The sequence below is a fragment of the Rattus norvegicus genome, chromosome 3 (assembly GCF_036323735.1).
Source record: "Rattus norvegicus strain BN/NHsdMcwi chromosome 3, GRCr8, whole genome shotgun sequence".
In the NCBI taxonomy this organism is placed as follows: Eukaryota; Metazoa; Chordata; class Mammalia; order Rodentia; family Muridae; genus Rattus; species Rattus norvegicus.
The window spans coordinates 172,063,625-172,082,003 of NC_086021.1; the positions used below are offsets into that span (position 1 = coordinate 172,063,625).

Sequence of the window (18,379 nt, forward strand, 5' to 3'; positions counted from 1 at the left end):
CAGCTGTCCGGGAGCCAGTGGTACAGCAACCACGGTGATTCAGTCCAGCAGTTAATTAGTAACCGGAAGGTCTCGAAGCTGGCTGTCAGCTGGCAGGGCTGGGAGGCTGGACCTGTGCTGGTTTGAGAGTCAGGCGAGTGGGTGACAGGTCACTCCTGCTTAGGAAGGTTGTAGGGTGAGTCAGGATTGGGTTTCAGGTCAGAAGGACGGTGCAAAGGGAGAGAACCTTTATTCTCCAGGACCTGCGCTGGAACCTGGGGGTTTCCAGGTGAGGAGCTTCCCGGAGGGTACCTCCCTTACTCTCAGCTTAAACAGCGTCTGAGTTATTCCAACCTAGGCTAGATTGTTTGCAAGCTACACACCTTTTCTTTTTCATACCCTTCTCCCCCTTTTCCTCCCTAACTTCATCTCTCCATTCCTCCTTTTCTTCTATCCAAGTTTTCTTACTCCCTAAATCCTCTCTCCTTTCTGAAGTGAGACTTTTGATTTCTCTAAAAAGACAGAACTCTCCTAAGAATGTGTGTTCATTTTAATCTCGGGTGTGGGATGAGGCTGCTTCAGATTGTCCACAGCAGCTGACTATGATTTGCCTCGTGCTCTAGCAGGGGGCATGGTTTTGCCAGCTACAGAGAGGTTTTTTTGTTACTGTGTGATGTTTGAAATTCTGGAGGCTTTTCAGAGGGTACATAAATGCCAGGGCCCCAGAGGCTGTGTGTGTTGTTTGGTTGGTTGTTGTTATTTGTTGCAGTTTGTCAAGTAGCTGTGCACAAAGAAGAAACAACAAGAAGAAATTAGATATCCTGACTGTGAAGATCAAACTTGCCCCAAGGAACTCCATGCCCCCTAATCAACAGGATGTAGACTAATGATACTGCCACCCCCTTTTTCCTTCTATCCTTTTTTTCTCCTTATTAAGTGTAGGAGTTAAAAGGGTGGAAGAAGAGGGGTGGAGAAGGGTGGAAGAGAAAAGAACCCACAAAGCAGTGGAAGTCTGGCTATGGCTTTCTTTCCAACCAACTGACTTTGAAATTTCTGCTTTCTTAATGAACCAGTCCATCACAGCTTCCCTTCCTCTCCACTTTCATTATTTCTAACTGTCTAGACTCTTCTGGAGGTTCTAGGCTGTGAGTTTGGGGGTCATCTTGCCTGAGTTCAAATCCAATTTAGATCACTTATTAGCATGGTATCTCATGTCATTTCTCTTTGCCATGCCTTAATTTGCTCCTCATTGAAACAGGGATCATAGGGATGGGGGTGGAGCTTACAGGTAGAGAACTTGGTTAGTAGTCCTGGATTCACTCTTCAGCAACACACACACATACATGCACATGTACAGAGGTACACACACATACACAGGTACATACACATACACAGGTACACACATATACAACATACACACACATATACACAGGTACACACATATACAACATATACACATACACACATATACACAGATATACACACATACACAGGTATGCACAATACATACATATACACAAGTATACACACATATACACAGGTATACACACATATACACAAGCACACATATATACACATATACACAAGTACATACATACACACATATACACAGGTACACACACATACACACATATACACAGGTACACATATATACACACATATACACAAGTACATATATACACACATATACACAGGTACACACATGTACACACACATACACACATATACACAGGTACACACACATACACACATATACACAGGTACACACATATACACAGGTACACATATATACACACATATACACAAGTACATATATACACACATATACACAGGTATACACACATATACACAGGTACACACATGTACACACACATACACACATATACACAGGTACACACATGTACACACATACACACATATACACAGGTACACACACATATATACAAGCACACATATATGACATATACACAAGTACATACACACATATATACACAGGTACACACACATACACACAGGTACACACACACACACACACACACACACACACACACACACACAGCGTGGATGATGATAGTTCCTATCCTGTGGGGTTTATAGGGACAAAAGAAGGTCAAGCCAGCCCTTGAGCTAAGAAGGCAGGTAAATGACATTCCAATGGAGTGAAGGCAGGTCCGATGACAGAAACAGATAGGAGGAAGGAACAGTGGGCAAAGTTTTTAGAGGTGGCAATGAGGACCCGTGAAAGGGCTAGGCAGGCAGGCCATGTGGGTTGGGAGATGCTCTCAAGAGAGAGATCCGTATGTTGTTCCTACCTAGCCCGTCAAGCAGGTCTAGGGATGTGAAAGCAGGCCTACCAAACATGGCCAGAGGAAGGCACACCTAAGCAGTAGCAGGTGATGGGAGGGATCGAATTAAGGGCTCATGGGTAAGAGAAGGGCTAAGGGCTCACCGATAAGAGAAGGGCTGCTGAGATGGCTCACTAGGCAAAGACACTTGCTGCCAAGCCTGATGACCTCAGTTTGATCTCAGGCACCCTCGTGGTGGGAGAAGAGAATTGACACCTGCAAGTTGTCCTCTAATACACACACACACACACACACACACACACACACACACACACACACACACTGATTCCAAGTTGGGCCAGGTTGTATCACAAGACAGGAATACAGGATCAAAGGAACTCTTCAGATGTGGGATCTTCGTCAAGGTGACAGGGAGAGTGGGCAGGGGACATTTTGAAGGGCTGCTGAGGCTTAGCACTTTAAATTCAACAGTGACACTGTGAGAAATTTTCTGCAATAGTTCAAAGTTAAAATCAAATAGTCTAACCATGGTGCTCGAGGCTTCCTGCCTTTGTTGTAGCTATTCATGCAAATTCCCGTTGTCTTTTTTTTTCCACTTTAATAAATGACTACTCACCCCCAGTGCACCACCATTCCTAAATTTGCTTTCTCCTTGAAAATTGTATCAGCTGTGTGCCCCCCTTTTGATCCACATAGGCGTCTATAGACAGAGGTTTGAGTTATACAATTTTTCACTTTGCATGTATACCACAATCGACTGTCCCATTCCTTGACTTCATTAGTCAAACGTGTCGTGAAAAGCGCCTATATTTCAGGCCTGTTCTAGAGGTAGAGAATTCAGTACCAAGCAAGAAGAGTCTGCCTCCATGAGCAGATGCTCTAGTTTGAGCGCTTGACTAGTGACACAGATGGAGGGAAGAGAGACAAGGAAACAAAGCCAGAGGACAGGGCAGCCACCATGGAGGCCTGGGGCAAGCATCAGGGTTTGTACAGGTCTGCAGAGGCTCATCACCGGAAGCCTTAAACCCCAGACAGTCCAAGACAACCCATCACTTGACATCAGTCAGCACAAGGGCCTAGAGGTGCCGTTGAGATCGAGGTCTCTGCCATGTTATTGGAAGTCAACCATGTGATGTCTGGTGCCATTGAACTGGTTATGGGTGTAAGAAATAAACGGAGATCCAAGGACTGCGCCAGGGTTGAAGGAGAAGAGGAGGAGAATCCAGTAAGGGAACTGAGCCAGAAGAGACCACAGGACATCTCAGAGCAGAGTGGGTAAAGGGAGAGTGACTGGTAGGTTGTCAAACCCTTAGCTGGCTGAGCAAGATGAGGACACCGGTGTCCTCACCGGCACACTTGTAGACAGTCATCCACTGTTCATTGACCCCTTAGGATGCTGGGACGAAACCTGAGATGGGTACAGGAGCAGAACAGAGAAGGAGTGAGATGAAGGAGGCAGACAACTCTTTAGAGGAGTTTAATGAAGAAAGAAAGAGTTGAGCCGGGATGCAAAGTGAGGAGCAGGGCCAGCGTAGCTTGAGGTGTTTCTCAGTGCCAGGCGGGGACACTTAGGCTGTCCTTAGCTTCTGCCCAGAGAGGATCCCAAGGGGTTCTTGTTACTGAAATGTCCTTGGAAAGACATGTGTTTTGTCAACACGTCACCTTGCGGACTTGTGTATTGGTTCAACATTTCTATTTGGTGGGAAAATGAAAGACTTTTGGTACTGTTTACTGCAGTATTCGTGGGCCAACATCTCCAGGTCCCTTAAAGTGTAGAATCTATAAGAATGCCTGACCCACCCACTCTCTGCCAATTATGTTCCCTCCCTAGGCTGACTGAATAGCCACAGAAAGCTCTAGGAGATGGTTGCTATGTTGATCTCATACATTCCTTCCTTCCTCAGAATGCCTGTCTACCCCTCCCGATCCCCTGTGAGGATCAGGACCCTGTGAGAACTTAATGGTCACGCCTAACAGCCAGACCTTTGTGAGCTCTTGAGATGTGAGCTTTCACACAGCAAAAGAGCTGTGAGCCAGCCAGGTCAGCTTTAGGGGCAGTGGGCCAGAGCTCTTGAAGACCTAGGTAGTCAAGGGCTCAGTAGTTCAAGACCGCAGCAAGCAGGATGGAGAACCAGCTCCAGCCAGCTTTCCTGAAGCATCTATAGGTTTTGGCAGGAGGATTGTTCTCTGCCGCCATAGCTCAGGTGTCTGGACCTCTAGATCACATAGTCTTTATGGTGCCTGGATGGGCCCCTGGTTCTAATAGATGGTGTGTGTGTGTGTGTGTGTGTGTGTGTGTGCGCATGTGTGTGTATATGTAAACACATATACATATAGATACACACACAGTGATAGACTTATATATGTGGCTACATAGTCAATGTACACACATTACTAGATGTGCTTCTTGTCTAAAGACAGACACATGGACACTCAAAGCAGACTCACACACTCTCTAGTAAACAGAATATATATACATATAAATACATGCACACACACACATATATACATATATGTATATATGTAGAGGAAGAGAGAGAGAGAGCGAGAGCGAGAGCGAGAGAGAGCGAGAGAGAGAGAGAGAGAGAGAGAGAGAGAGAGAGAGAGAGAGAGACATCTATCTGAGGTCTGGGGCGACAGTGACACACCAGACAGGACAAAGCACGTCTCTGTACAAAACTCTTGCAGAGAGCACATACCCTGACCTACACAGTCACACAGACATTTTTACAGTCCCCAGTGGTCCCCAGGTTCTTCTGTGACTGCCGCATGCTCCTTCATTCCTTAGGGAGAAATGGTGACCCCGTGGGAACAGAGGTCTCCCATCCCATCCTAAGCTGCTGGATCCTGCGTGACATCACCAGTCCCCTCGCTGCTGCCACTGTTGGAAGCTCTGAGCTCTGTGCTGGGGGCACCAGGCACTGACACTTGGCTCTTGTTGAGAGAACAGTGAGAGTCTCTCTTGTCCACGGCCTGTGCTCCGCTCCAACTGCTGCATCTCCCAGAGGCTCTGCTCTGCCCAGGCTGCATAGGTATGTGGGTTGGGGGGTCAGCCAGGGCCAGGCACTGGGCCCATGGGGGACCACCTGGGGAGGGGCACTGGTGTCACAGCCTGGCTGTGGGAGCCCAGTCTGGTGTGCATCAGAGAGGCCCAAATGCACTCCCTCTGGTGGAGTTAATTCCGCAGCTGTGCAGGACTTTGACCGAGCTGAGCCTCTAGATCAGCCTTGCTGGGGGAATACCCTCCCTTCCCCTGAAGCTCCTTTCTCTGCCGGTGGTGACCTCTGACTTGATGGAAATTCCTGGCTACAGATGAATGGGTTTCAGTGTCCCACCCACCCACAGGAGTGGTGCCTCTAAGACCTTCCCTGGAGAGATGCCGGGCTGTGTAGCCCAGGGCTCACAGCCACCCAAACTAGGGTTTTTTGTTTTTGTTTTTTGTTTTGTTTTGTTTTGGGTTTTTTTTTTTTTTTTGGTTCTTTTTTTTGGAGCTGGGGACTGAATCCAGGGCCTTGCACTTCCTAGGCAAGCACTCTACCACTGAGCTAAATCCCCAACCGCGAACTAGGGTCTTTATGCTTGCATTTACCCCTATGGGAGGAGTAGGGTTTATGAGGTTCCAAGGCCCTGAACCAAGTCCTAGACAGTCAGCTACTTCGACTGTGCTGCTGGCTACATAGACCAGCTGCCCACTGCTTCTACCATTTGACCTCATGTAGACACTGGCTACTTGGGGAATTCTGGGATTCTGGTCCAAAGTCCCTGATGCAGCTGCTGTTACTGGACACCGGAGAAAGTACATGGGCCAGAAGGTTATTGTCTTCAACACAGAGCTTCACTTAACCAGGGAGTACCCACGAGAATTCAGGGCTGCCAACATGCCTAGGTAGGAGTCTGGAAAGCCCAGTCTACCCACAAAGGGTGGGACCCTAGAAAGTCCTTTTCTAAATCAGGTGTGGTAGCCCCTTTCCACATTCTTACCATTTGGGAGCCTAAGGCAGGCAGTTCTAGGCCAGCCTGGGATATATAGGCCAAGCTCAAGGCCAGGATGGGCTCCAGAGCCAGACCCTGTCTAAAACAATAGAGAAACAAAACCACATAAGACCTTTTAAAAGGGTTGGGGTACCTCACTGAGAGGTGCAGGGAAACATTCAGCTTTAGGCCTGCAAGGGTCCTTCCTGCTCTGGCCACCTTGGAGTTCTGGAACTTCTATGAACCACAAGGGTCTTCCTGTCCAGTGTGTCCCCAACCTTTGCAAAGACCCCAACAGGCAAGGGCCACCCTATCTAGCCCTTTCCACCCCACTGGATTGTTTGATGTGAAAGGCTGGGCTGGCAAATGTCACGTATTACAGCCATACATGGACTGCTGACCTTTGGGGTGGGAGCTGCTAAGGTTGTATTCGAAAGGCAAGGGGGGCTAGAGAGATGGCTCAGCGGTTAAGAGCACTGACTGCTCTTCCAGAGGTCCTAAGTTCAATTCCCATCAACCACATGGTGGCTCCAATGCCCTCTTCTGGTGTGTGAAGAGAGTGACAGTGTACTCCCATTAATTAATTAATTAATTAATTAATCAATTAATTAATCAATGTTCTTTCCTATGCCCCCAGAGCCTATCAGATCATAGCTACAGAATGGCCTCCAGCCCAGTTGGAGTTCCTAGCCCCCAGGTAAGTGGTTCTTAATCCTCCTCCCAATACCCAGTATCCTGCACCAGAGTCTCACTTTCTGCCAAGGCTGAGGAAATCTGTAGAGATCTTGGCCAGTCCTATGGGCTTTCAGCCAGAACTTGGCTCTTCCAGGTGACCGTGAGTTCCCTGGGATGGCCATTGGCAAGAAAAACTGAAGAGAGATTTAGGGATTATAAGAAAAAGATTTAGTTAGAAAAAAAATATGACATTTGGTTTTGAACATTCGTAGGCTCAAGTCCCACCCTGGCTGCCTGTAAGGTCTTGAGCAACTCCTCTCTGGTTTCTGGTTTCTTCCTTTAAATTGTCATGATTTGTTAGGAGAAACAAGCTTAATGCGAATGATTAGATGGAGGAGTGACTGGGTGGGCACAAGGGACAAAAACCCCAAGAGGAATGGGAGGTGGGGAGGGTTGGGGAGGGGTAAGCTAGTAGTGATGATGGCAGAACTAGGGCCTAGGTCAAAGGAAGGAGAGGGGGCTTGCCGATCTTCACTGCTTCTTTCTTTATATGTCTTCAGCCCTCTAGGGCCAATGGGAACATCAACCTGGGGCCATCAGCCAACCCAAAGTGAGTTCTGGTTTCAAAGACAAAATTTCTATCTGGCTGTCCCACGGCTGGTTCTCCTCAGAAATAAAATCTAAGGTCCCTGGTATCCTCAAAACCTTTGCCAGCTGGCCCAGAATCCCTCCTGCCCCTACACCCACTCTGCTTCATCTCTCATTAACTTCCCTGCTTTGACCCAGGTTGAGCCTTCTGCCTGGAATGACCCCAAATATCTGTACTGTCAGCAACTCTCTGGACCCTTCTCCTACTGGGTGTGGGGGCAAGGGCAGGAGTGGGGACAGATGGGCAGACTGCCTCCTGCACTATGTACCTGATCTGTCTCCCCTGATATTAACTGGTCTGTGAGCTGGGTAGGGGGAGGTGTGTGAGGCTGAGTCTTTTAAGTTTCTTCGGGTTGTGAGACGTTTTCTTCAGTGGCAAGGCATTGAGGCTTCTGCCAAGGCACCTGCCTTTTCCAGGTCTGAAGTTAACCAGAGTCCCGGCTGTCTGCACTTCCAAATGCTAATCTTTGCTCTTCTCCTGTCCACAGTGCCCGACCCACAGACTTTGATTTCCTCAAAGTCATTGGCAAAGGGAACTATGGGAAGGTAAGTAAGAACTTGGGAGGCTGGGGCCTCTCCCTCCCGCCTGCTGTCTCCATTAGCCTAGGCAAGCCAAGGCTCCTGTGCCACCACTCACAGAATGGGTGTAGGGACTGCCAGGGGAGCCCCATCATCCCTGATGTCGGGTATCTTTACTCTTTTTTTAGGTCCTACTGGCCAAGCGCAAGTCAGACGGAGCCTTCTATGCCGTGAAGGTGCTGCAGAAGAAGTCCATCTTAAAAAACAAAGAGGTACCAGAGCTCGAGAAAGCTCACTTCCTTTTCTGCTTCTTGATCTCCAGCCTAGGGAGGCACCCTAGGAGACTCACAGAGGATGAGAAGGCCTATCATTAACAGGATCCTCTGATGGATCAACTCTCTGCCCTCTCTAGGTATCAGGCTCCCAAGTGTACACTGTAGGCTCACACCATACCCTCTTCAAAGGTCCCTTCAGCACGGCCAGCTTGGAAGGGAGGTCTTCCTGCACGAATGGCCTTGACTGGACCCTGACAGTAAATAGCACTCTGATAGTTTGAGAAATAAAGGTGACATGTCCAGGGGCTGGGAGGCCAGCTAAGGCAGGAAAGGGCTCTCTGTGCAAGCAGGAGGACCTGAATCTAGAACCCACGTAAAAAGTTAAGCATGGCAGCATGTTTCTGTAATCCCAGTACTGTGGAGGGAGACAGGTCCGGTGAGAACCTGTCTCAAAGGCTATGGTGAAGAGGGGGTGAGGGAAGCATCTGTCATCAACTTTATTACAGATGCTCTGGAACACACACAGACGCAGAGCATGGAGGAGGAAGGGAGGGAGGGAGGGAGGGAGGCCGGGCTTTTCAGATGGGTAAAATAGCAGAATCAAAGTCATGAGTCTCGCCATAGTATGTGCTTTGCTTGTCACCCAGGGCAGGGCTTTCTGAAGTTACACTGGTATGAAGTGGCGAGGGTTGAGGCTCAGGACACTGACTTCTAAGTACTAGACAAGGAGGCTGGGGACGATCGAGAGCCCATGTAGGCATTTGAACCAAAGCAAGGAGAAAGTCTTGGGCAGGACACCTCCATAAGCAAGGCCACCTGGAATGTACGGAACGGTGACGTGGGCCGGTCTGTCACTCCACAGCAGAGCCACATCATGGCAGAACGCAACGTGCTACTGAAGAACGTGCGGCACCCCTTCCTTGTGGGCCTGCGCTACTCCTTCCAGACCCCAGAGAAGCTCTACTTTGTGCTTGACTATGTCAACGGGGGAGAGGTGAGTGGACTGCGTGAAGGGAGCTGCTCTCCCACATGCCCACTGTGTACCCCACTGCACCCCTACAACAGACCTACTTGGTAGCCCAAGAAACAGAGGTTGAGCTCAGAAGGTCAACTTCTCAACTTCTCAAGACAACCCAGTCTACACCATGTGGGTCCTTTTCACGCCTGCTGTTTTACTTTCTTGCCTTTCCCACACAAGGTGGCTCAGACTCACTCCCATAGACTCCAGGAAAGGTCACCTCCAAGGGAAACGAGTGGTCATTATTTCCAATGCTGATATTTCCCACACCCAGGCCACAGAATAGAGATGAACTATCACTATCATTTCCTTAAAAATCTCGGGGCTGGGGATTTAGCTCAGTGGTAGAGCGCTTACCTAGGAAGCGCAAGGCCCTGGGTTCGGTCCCCAGCTCCGAAAAAAAGAACCAAAAAAAAAAAATCTTACTTAGCTGGGCAGTAGTGGTGCATGCTTTTAATCCCAGCACTTGAGAGGCATAGGCAGGTGGATTTCTGTGAATTTGAGGCCAGCCTGGTCTAAAGAGTGAGTTCCAGGATAGCCAAGGCTACACAGAGAGACCTTGTCTTGAAAAAACAAAGGGGAAAAAAAGAAGAAAAAGGGAAAAAGAAAAAAATCTCATTTATTTCCATGTATGTATACTGCACACATGCATTTTTATGTGCAGGACAAACATGTGAGTGTATGTGCATTTGCACATGGAGGCCAGAGATTGATGTCAAAAGTCACCTCCAGGTTATCATCCATCTTTTTCATCAAGTCAGGGTCTCTTAAGCAAACCCAGAGCTTGGCGTTGTAGGTAATCTTGCTAGCCAGCTTACTCTGATGTCCCTCTGTCTCCATCTTTTGAGGCTAGAATTACAGATAGGCAGCCACGACCACATGGCATTTAAATTGTTTTCTGGGGATCTGGACTCAGGTCCTGTCTAAGTTGGGGTTTTATTGCTGTGGACAGACACCATGACCAAAGCAACTCTTATAAGGAGTCTCATTTAATTGGGGCTGGCTTACAGGTTCAGAGGTTCAGTCCATTATCATCAAGGTGGGAACATGGCAGCGTCCAGGCAGGCATGGTGCAGGAGGAGCTGAGAGTTCTACATCTTCATCTGAAGGCTGCTAGCAGAACACTGGCTTCCAGGCAGCTAGGATGAGGGTCTTAAAGCCCACACCCACAGTGATACACCTACTCCAATAGGGCCACACCTTCTAATCCTGCCACTCCCTGGGCCAAGCACCTGGGAACTATCACAGGTCCTCATACCTGCATGGCAAGCACTTTAACCTCCGAGCCATCTCTCTATCCTGATGTCACTGCCTCAGTAGAGACCTGAGCCACCTGCTAACCCCAAAACAGGGCAGGGACAAGCTGGGCACAATCTTGGGCCTTGCTTTGTCTCCCTGAATAAGGGGCAAGATTTAGTGGGGCTCTCCTCAGTTGCACCAGGTTTCACCTTTAACGAAATGTTTTTCAGCCTGAGTTCAGCAGGGGAAGCTTCATCCTGCACATCCCTAAATGATGGCTTTGCAACTTACAAAGACCAAACAGGGAGATCTAAACTGGGCTGTGTGACATCTAATGCTTAGATGAGAGAAAAAGCACATTTTTGCTGAGCATGGTGCCTCACCCCTGTAATCCCAACACAGGGGATACAGAGGTAGGAGGATTGTGAGTTCAAGGCCAGTCTGGGTTACATAGAGTCTACTCCCTGACCTAACACACACACCCCTGACACACACATGCACACACACAAATTATGTCTTGAACTACCTGGCTTCAAGTTCCAGCTCTGTCAACTCAGAATTGTGGGACCTTAGACAAAACACTTAACTTCTCCTTCTCTGACATGAAACAGACATCACAGTAGAGATCTTGAAGATGGTCATGAGGATTAAATAAAAGGCATCAAGGGGCCTGATTTGCAGCCTGGAACACAGTAGCTGATTAATTATGCTGTTGGAGCCATGGAGAGCCCAAGTGCCAGGAGGGGCGGAGTCAGCATGCCGTCTCTTGGTTCATTTACACTGCAGTTTAGAATAGGGCGAGTGGCCTGCGCAAAGTAGAGGGTCTTGACAGCCCCTGTCTTGTGCACCGGGAGCTGGAATCCAGCCACCATCCCTCTCTCCTCTCTCCTAGCTTTTCTTCCATCTCCAGCGGGAACACAGGTTCCTGGAGCCCCGGGCCCGGTTCTACACGGCAGAGGTGGCAAGCGCCATCGGTTATCTTCACTCTCTCAACATCATCTACAGGTGAAGCCTGCTCTTGCCTTGTGATCAGTCCCAGAACCTTCTCGCTCCACCAGGCAGGGATTGTGTGGGCCATGAGGCCCCAGTGAAATTGGTCCTTTAACTGAGGAGGACTCTCCTCTTTTTGAAGCTTTTCTGAGACTGTCCTCCATTTGCAGAGTCAACCTAGCCTCCCTGGGTTTTCCTTATTCTCCTATGGGAGCTTCTGTGAGTAGTTCTCCTGTTAGGACCCGAGTCCCCAATTCACTCAGTAAATGGCTGTTTTTTCTTATTTCCTGCAGAGACCTGAAGCCAGAAAACATTCTCTTGGACTGCCAGGTATGTGAGCTGTGTGTGTGTGCATGTGTGTGTGTGCGTGCGTATGTGTGTGCGTGCATGTGCGTGTGTGTGTGTGTTTATATATGAAGCTCAAATCTGTGTTCTCTAAACATGATCTGTATACATTGGCATTTATGTGTTACCTATGTATGCACATGGTAGCATTCATTCTTGTGTGTGTATGAGAACATATGTAATCTTGTACATATGTATGTATAGATTTATGTGTATAGGAGTCTGTGCATATGCGGATATTAGTGCAGATTATACACATACATACACATATACACACATATACATCGTATACATATACATATTCTACATCCATATCTTATGCATATACAGAACTGGCACTGTGTGGTTGCAAGAGAGCTCTCAACAAACTTGGAGCCTAAGCAGGGATTGTTCTTTAGGATGGGAATAAATTGAGACAAGGCGATTTGGGCCTCCAGGACCCTCAGCGCTCAGTTGCTGGATGTGGATTGTCCTCTAGGGGGCAGCATAACGTTGGAAACAGTACAGTCCCAACAGTGAGGATTAAGCAAGGCAGCTCCGGGAGTCTCATAGGAGCCCCTCAGTATCTCTCTGCCTTCTCCATCCTCACATCCTGTTAGCTCTGGAGGGCTTGTCTGACTCCTGCCCACCATCAAAAGGACTGCTACCCAACAAGAGCATCCTGGAAATGCCACTGTTGGAGGAACAGGCTTGAATCACAATGAACTAGGGAAGATCGCAGAGTGCCGTGTCCCTGGCTTGTGCCCTGAGGTCTCCCAGCATCCGGGCCACAAACTGTGTCAGCATAAAGCTCGCAGCTTGTGTCTCCTCACCATACTCCACCGTCACTGCTCTAGGATGTGGAGTGTGACTTTTGACCACATCTCTCACCCACACAGGGTCACGTGGTACTGACAGATTTCGGCCTTTGCAAGGAATGTGTAGAGCCCGAGGAGACCACATCCACCTTCTGCGGCACCCCTGAGGTATGTGGAAGATCTGTGGAGAAAGCAGACCATGAATGGCTGAGGATGCAGGCACTAAACACAACCATGCTACAGCGGAAGGGCCTTACTTTATTCTCCCAAGCTCTCCCCTGAGCCAACCCAGTGCTCAGTTTTCATTTCCTTGTGAGTGTCAGGGAGCCAGCTTTTGGGGACTCAGCTACCTCTGGTGAATTCAGCTGTCGCCCAGTGGAAATAGGTCAACTATAGCTGGATGTGGGCTTGCACGCCTGCAATCCCAACGCTTGGGAAGAGGGCACAGGAAGCCAGCCTCAATTATATAGTAGGTTCCAGGTCAGCTGGGAACTTCATGAAACCAAAACCAAATACATGTAACCTTATCTATCTGTCTGTCTGTCTGTCTGTCTATCTATCTATCTATCTATCTATCTATCTATCTATCTATCTATTGTGATGTTAGGGGTTGAATTCAGAGCCTCGGGCGTGCTAGGAAACTATATATTTTTAAAAAAGTAAAGTGACGTGCTGGAGAGATGGTCCCGTGGTTAAGAGCAGTGGTTACTCTTCCAAAGAACCTGGGTTTGGTTCCCAGCAAACATATGGCAGCTCCTGACTGTCTATAACTTAGGGTCCAAAGGATTCAATGCCCTCTTCCGGCCTCCAGGGGGCTGCATGTAAGTGGTGCAAGCAAAACAGCCATACATACAAAATTGAAATAAATCATATATATATATATATATATGTATATGTGTGTGTACATGTGTGTATGTATGTATGTATGTATGTATGTATGTATGTATAAAGACAGGGATGGAGAGATATCTCAGAAGTTAAGAGCATTTGTCCCTCTTACAGAGGATCAGGAATTGGGTCTCACCACCCCCATGGCAGCTCACGGCCATCTGTAACTCCAGTTCCAGACAATATGACACCCTCTTTTGGCCTTTGTGGGCACTACACACATGGGGTACACAGACATACATGTAGGCAAAACACCCATATACATAAAATAAAATTAAATAAATCCTTATGAAAAGCAAAAGAGACAGGAACGGGGCTGCAGCTTGCTGGTAGAGCACTTGTCAAGGCCCTGGGTTGGATTCCCAGCACCCCATATGCACACAAAGGAAAAGGAAACGGGTAGTGCTGGGGCGTACTGGCACGTGCTGCTACACCCAGAGTTTGAAAGGTGAGGCAGGGGGATCTCTGTGACCAGCCTGGACTACACAAGAGGTTCCAGCCAGCCAGGTTATGTAGTTAGGATTTGCCTCGGTGTGTGTTTTATGTAAGGAGAAATTGGTGAAACTAATTTTAATAATACAATGTATTTCACTTAATACATATCAAATATTCTCATTTTAACACACACTCAGTATAAATTTGTGAACTAGGGCTGTCAAGACGGCTTAACACGTAAGGGCACTTTTCGTCAAGTGTAAGGACCTGAGTTCAACACCCAGAACCCACACGGTAGGTTCTTAGAATTGATTTTTCTAAGTTGGTCCTCTGGCCTCTCTATATATGCATATGCACGCGTGCGTGCACACATAAATGTAAAATTGTTGAAATGATGAATTTTTCTGCTTACAATCTAGCATGTAAGAACGGTTTACATTTACAGTCCACCTCAGCAGTGATTAGTCACATTTCAATAGACACAGATCTTCATCGTCTGCAAAAGCAATTGTTTGATAGCCACACGTGACCGGAGGCTACTGTATTGGATGGCACTGTTGCATAGGTTTGGAAGTATTAAACATAAGTCTACCTCCCTCTCTCTGAGATCCTAGGAAGTTAAAATGTTTGAATTTCTGTAATCTTCAGCCCCACCCCCACTCTTACCCTCATTGAGAGGATGAGGCAGGGGGATTGTAAGACACTACCTCAAGATAATAATTAGGCTGTGTGGCATGCATGAAGCCTCCAGAATCACAGATCAATCAATCAATCAACCAATCAATCAATCAGTAAATATTGCATGTCTGTGCAGGAATTCATATGTCTATCTGATTTGCTTTGGGCATAAACCTTTCCTTGAGTATCCACCAGTCTTGGATGTTGAACCTTGAACGAGTAGGGCCCCTGTAACTCAAGCAGGCATCAGAGGAGGAAAGAATTGAAGCTACAAAGTGGAGCTGCTCCTCTCTGTGCACCCTGGGGCAGGACTTAGAGCCTCCCTCTTTGTCTCCATTCGCCTGCAAAGTTGTTCTGGACCTTCAGATGGGTTCCTCCGGTTGGTACTCAGGGAGCTGATGGTCAGGCGACCTCTCCCAGCAGGGACCACTAGCTGCGTTTGTACATGGGGTGCTGGATGAGGCTGACCCCCAAAGCCAAAGCCTGACAGCAGTCAGTCCTTTCTTGGGTACGACTAGCAACAGGGGACAGAGAGATACGGAATTGCTACTCATGTAGGAGATATTCCTTCTAGAAATGTCACTGCTGAAGTCCCAGGCACACAGACAAGAGTTCCTACCTTTGTTCCTCCTGTGTCCCCAGTAGGGACTCCATGTTCCCCCCACTTTTCTTTTTACTCCGTGTGTCTGTGTGTGTGTGTGTGTGTGTGTGTGTGTGTGTGTGTGTGTGTGTGTGTGTGTAGTATGTGTAGTATGGGCACATACATATTCATGTGGATATGGACAGGTTCATGTGCACATGCATAGAGAGGTCAGTAGATGGCGTGAAATGTCCTCCCTAATCACTCTCCACATTATTCTTTTGAGGCAATGTTCCAAACTGAACCTGGAGTCCACCCGTTTGGCTAGGCTAACTGGCCAACAATCTTGTGTCTACCCTGACAATCTGCTTCTATCTAACCTGACCCTATGCCATATCACTGGAGCTACAAAGGCGAGCCATCTCACCTCGATACACTGTGAGGTGCTGCCGGTGATTTCCCAGACTGAGGACACAGGTAGCCTACAGGTGACCACATACAAATAAGAAGGCTTGGCGGCTTTTGAACTGCAGATCTGGTCAGCGAGTAGGTCACAGACAGGTTGTAGTTCCCTTTACCCCTTTGGCTGGCTCTCTCGTGAGGTGTAAAACATGCATAACCATGCAGGACAATCTTGTCTGATTCCTGGTACGTCCCAATACACTGCAAAGGGCTCGTCACCAACCAGACCTCTAGTGAGTGAATACTGATGAACGCAGGAGAAAGCTATGACGTTTGATGGCAGGAACGACCCCTGCTGATGTTCTCCTTTGAGTGCCTTGTTTATAGATAGAGAAACGGAGACTAAGGGTCCTCAAATAACTATTACTTCCTCCACAGTACTTGGCTCCAGAAGTCCTTCGTAAAGAGCCTTACGATCGAGCAGTCGACTGGTGGTGCTTAGGGGCCGTTCTCTACGAGATGCTGCACGGCCTGGTGAGTGGACATCTGTGTCTACAGGGCACGGGTGGCTCGGGAAAGCTGAGGGTGGTCCCTGTTTTATGTAGCTTACTCTAGCTTTGCATGGGGAATTAAATGAGCAATCTGTCCACCCTGGGGTAGAGATGAGGTCAAAGAAAATATAAGGAACATCTATATCTTTTAAAATAATGTTGGTGCTGGAGAGATGGTTAAGAGTACTGACTGTTCTTCCAGAGGACCTGAGTTCAATTCCCAGGTGGCTCACATCCATCTGTAATGGGATCCGATGTCCTCTTCTTGTGTGTCTGAAGACAGCAAGACAGCGACAGTGTACTCACATACATAAAATAAATCTTTAAAAAAATAATGTGATTTTAGAATCTTCCATTTATAACCCAGCCCTCTGCAGAGTATGGAGTTACTTTTATTGTACCGAGAGGGAAACTGAGACTGAAAGGTCACAGTGCTGATAGACTGGGAACCACCCTGAGGCTGGCTTTCCTCTGGGCTGGGATCTCCAGCATGGCATGGTGCTGCAGAAAGAGTCAGCTCTGAGTAGGTAGAAGGACCGGGGGGTAGAGGAGCCGGAGGAAGAGTAAAGAGGGGTAGACTGTGAAGGTAGCTTAGAGGTCTGCTCTTTTCTTTTTTAAAAATATTATTTATTGTATGTGTGTGAACACACTGTAGCTGTCTTCAGACACACCAGAAGAGGGCATCAGATCCCATTACAGATGGTTGTGAGCCACCATGTGGTTGCTGGGAATTGAACTTGGGACCTCTGCAAGAGCAGTCAGAGCTCTTAACCACTGAGCCATCTCTCCAGCCCACCCTGTTCTTTTCTTAGCTCTATGGTTTAACGGTCTCTAGCCTCTTCTTCTCTCATCTGCCAGAAGCCTCTGGCAGAAGATGGCTGTGAGGCCAGGAAGAAATGAGGAAGGAGAGAGTAAAATACTTGGTGCACAGGTGGTCCAAGGACCTCCGGGAGCCTCCGTTGATGGGGAAACCCTGCGAGTTTCTCAGCAATCCTTTCTCCTATGCTGGAGTCCTTTATCTGCCCCATGAGCTGTGGCCCTGGACACAGGCCTGGACACATCCTCCGGGCTATCCAGCTTGCTCTAACACTCTATGAGACCCCTTTCCATGGCTTCATGACTGAACCTCCAGCCTTTCTCCCTGTCTCCCCAGCCCCCCTTCTTCAACACAGATGTGGCCCAGATGTATGAGAACATTTTGCATCAGCCGCTACAGATCCCTGGAGGCCGGACAGTGGCTGCCTGTGACCTCCTGCAGGGTCTTCTCCACAAGGACCAGAGGCAGCGGCTGGGCTCCAAGGAAGACTTTGTAGGTGACCAAGCAGAAGAGCACTGGTCCCTTCCTGCAGAGACAGCTCAGAAGGACCTGGGGTGGGATTGTCTTCTGCTGCCCCATAAACCTAAGGGCTGTTAGTGCATTTGCCTAGAAATTACCTTTTTGCCAGTTGAATGAATGAATTCTATCTCTCTCTGTCTCTTTGTCTCTCTCTGTCCCTCTCTATCTCTCTCTGTCTCTCTCTGTCCCTCTCTGTCTCTCTATTGTCTCTCTCTCTCTCTCTCTCTCTCTCTCTCTCTCTCTCGTGTGTGTGTGTGTGTGTGTGTGTGTGTGTGTGTGTGTGTGTGTGTGTGTAGGGCAGACATTGATGTCAATTGCCTTTTCTAGTTGTCTACTTTACTTCTTGGGACGGGGCTTCTTCCTGAACCTGTAGCTCACTAATCTCACTAATTGTCTGCACTGACTGCCCAGTGGACCGCAGGGAGCCTCCTGTCTTTGCCTCCTCAGTTCTGAGATTAGAGAATATGCCCTCCTTCTCAGCCTTCACCTAAGTGCTAGCGATGCAGACTTGGGTCCTCAAGCATTTTACCAACTGAGCCATTTCTCTAGCCCCTGTGTTTTTAAGAATACAGAATTTTGTAGCCCACCAGCATTTGCTAAACCCTCGTTTGTACCATTGCCGAGCTAGGAGCTAGGGATTTAATAGCCTGGGTCTCGGACCTGGCTAAGCTTGAAGGTGGAAGAAGACTGACAGAAAACAGAACCTCTGTGCAGTCGTCACCAAGTGTGACAGGAAGTTTCAGGAA

General features: G+C 48.1%; 1 protein-coding gene across 1 annotated transcript in view; it reads left to right on the forward strand.

The window, feature by feature from the left end:
* Sgk2 (serum/glucocorticoid regulated kinase 2) overlaps positions 1-18,379 on the forward strand; it is a 25,376-nt gene continuing 6,997 nt past the window's right edge. The window contains exons 1-12 of the mRNA NM_134463.1: positions 1-268; positions 5,074-5,317; positions 6,895-6,954; positions 7,493-7,542; positions 8,069-8,126; positions 8,288-8,371; positions 9,237-9,368; positions 11,524-11,636; positions 11,915-11,951; positions 12,845-12,931; positions 16,185-16,280; positions 17,451-17,606. Of these exons, the coding sequence (NP_604458.1) occupies positions 6,919-6,954; positions 7,493-7,542; positions 8,069-8,126; positions 8,288-8,371; positions 9,237-9,368; positions 11,524-11,636; positions 11,915-11,951; positions 12,845-12,931; positions 16,185-16,280; positions 17,451-17,606 (849 nt within the window). The 5' untranslated portion in view covers positions 1-268; positions 5,074-5,317; positions 6,895-6,918. The remainder of the gene's footprint in view (positions 269-5,073; positions 5,318-6,894; positions 6,955-7,492; positions 7,543-8,068; positions 8,127-8,287; positions 8,372-9,236; positions 9,369-11,523; positions 11,637-11,914; positions 11,952-12,844; positions 12,932-16,184; positions 16,281-17,450; positions 17,607-18,379) is intronic.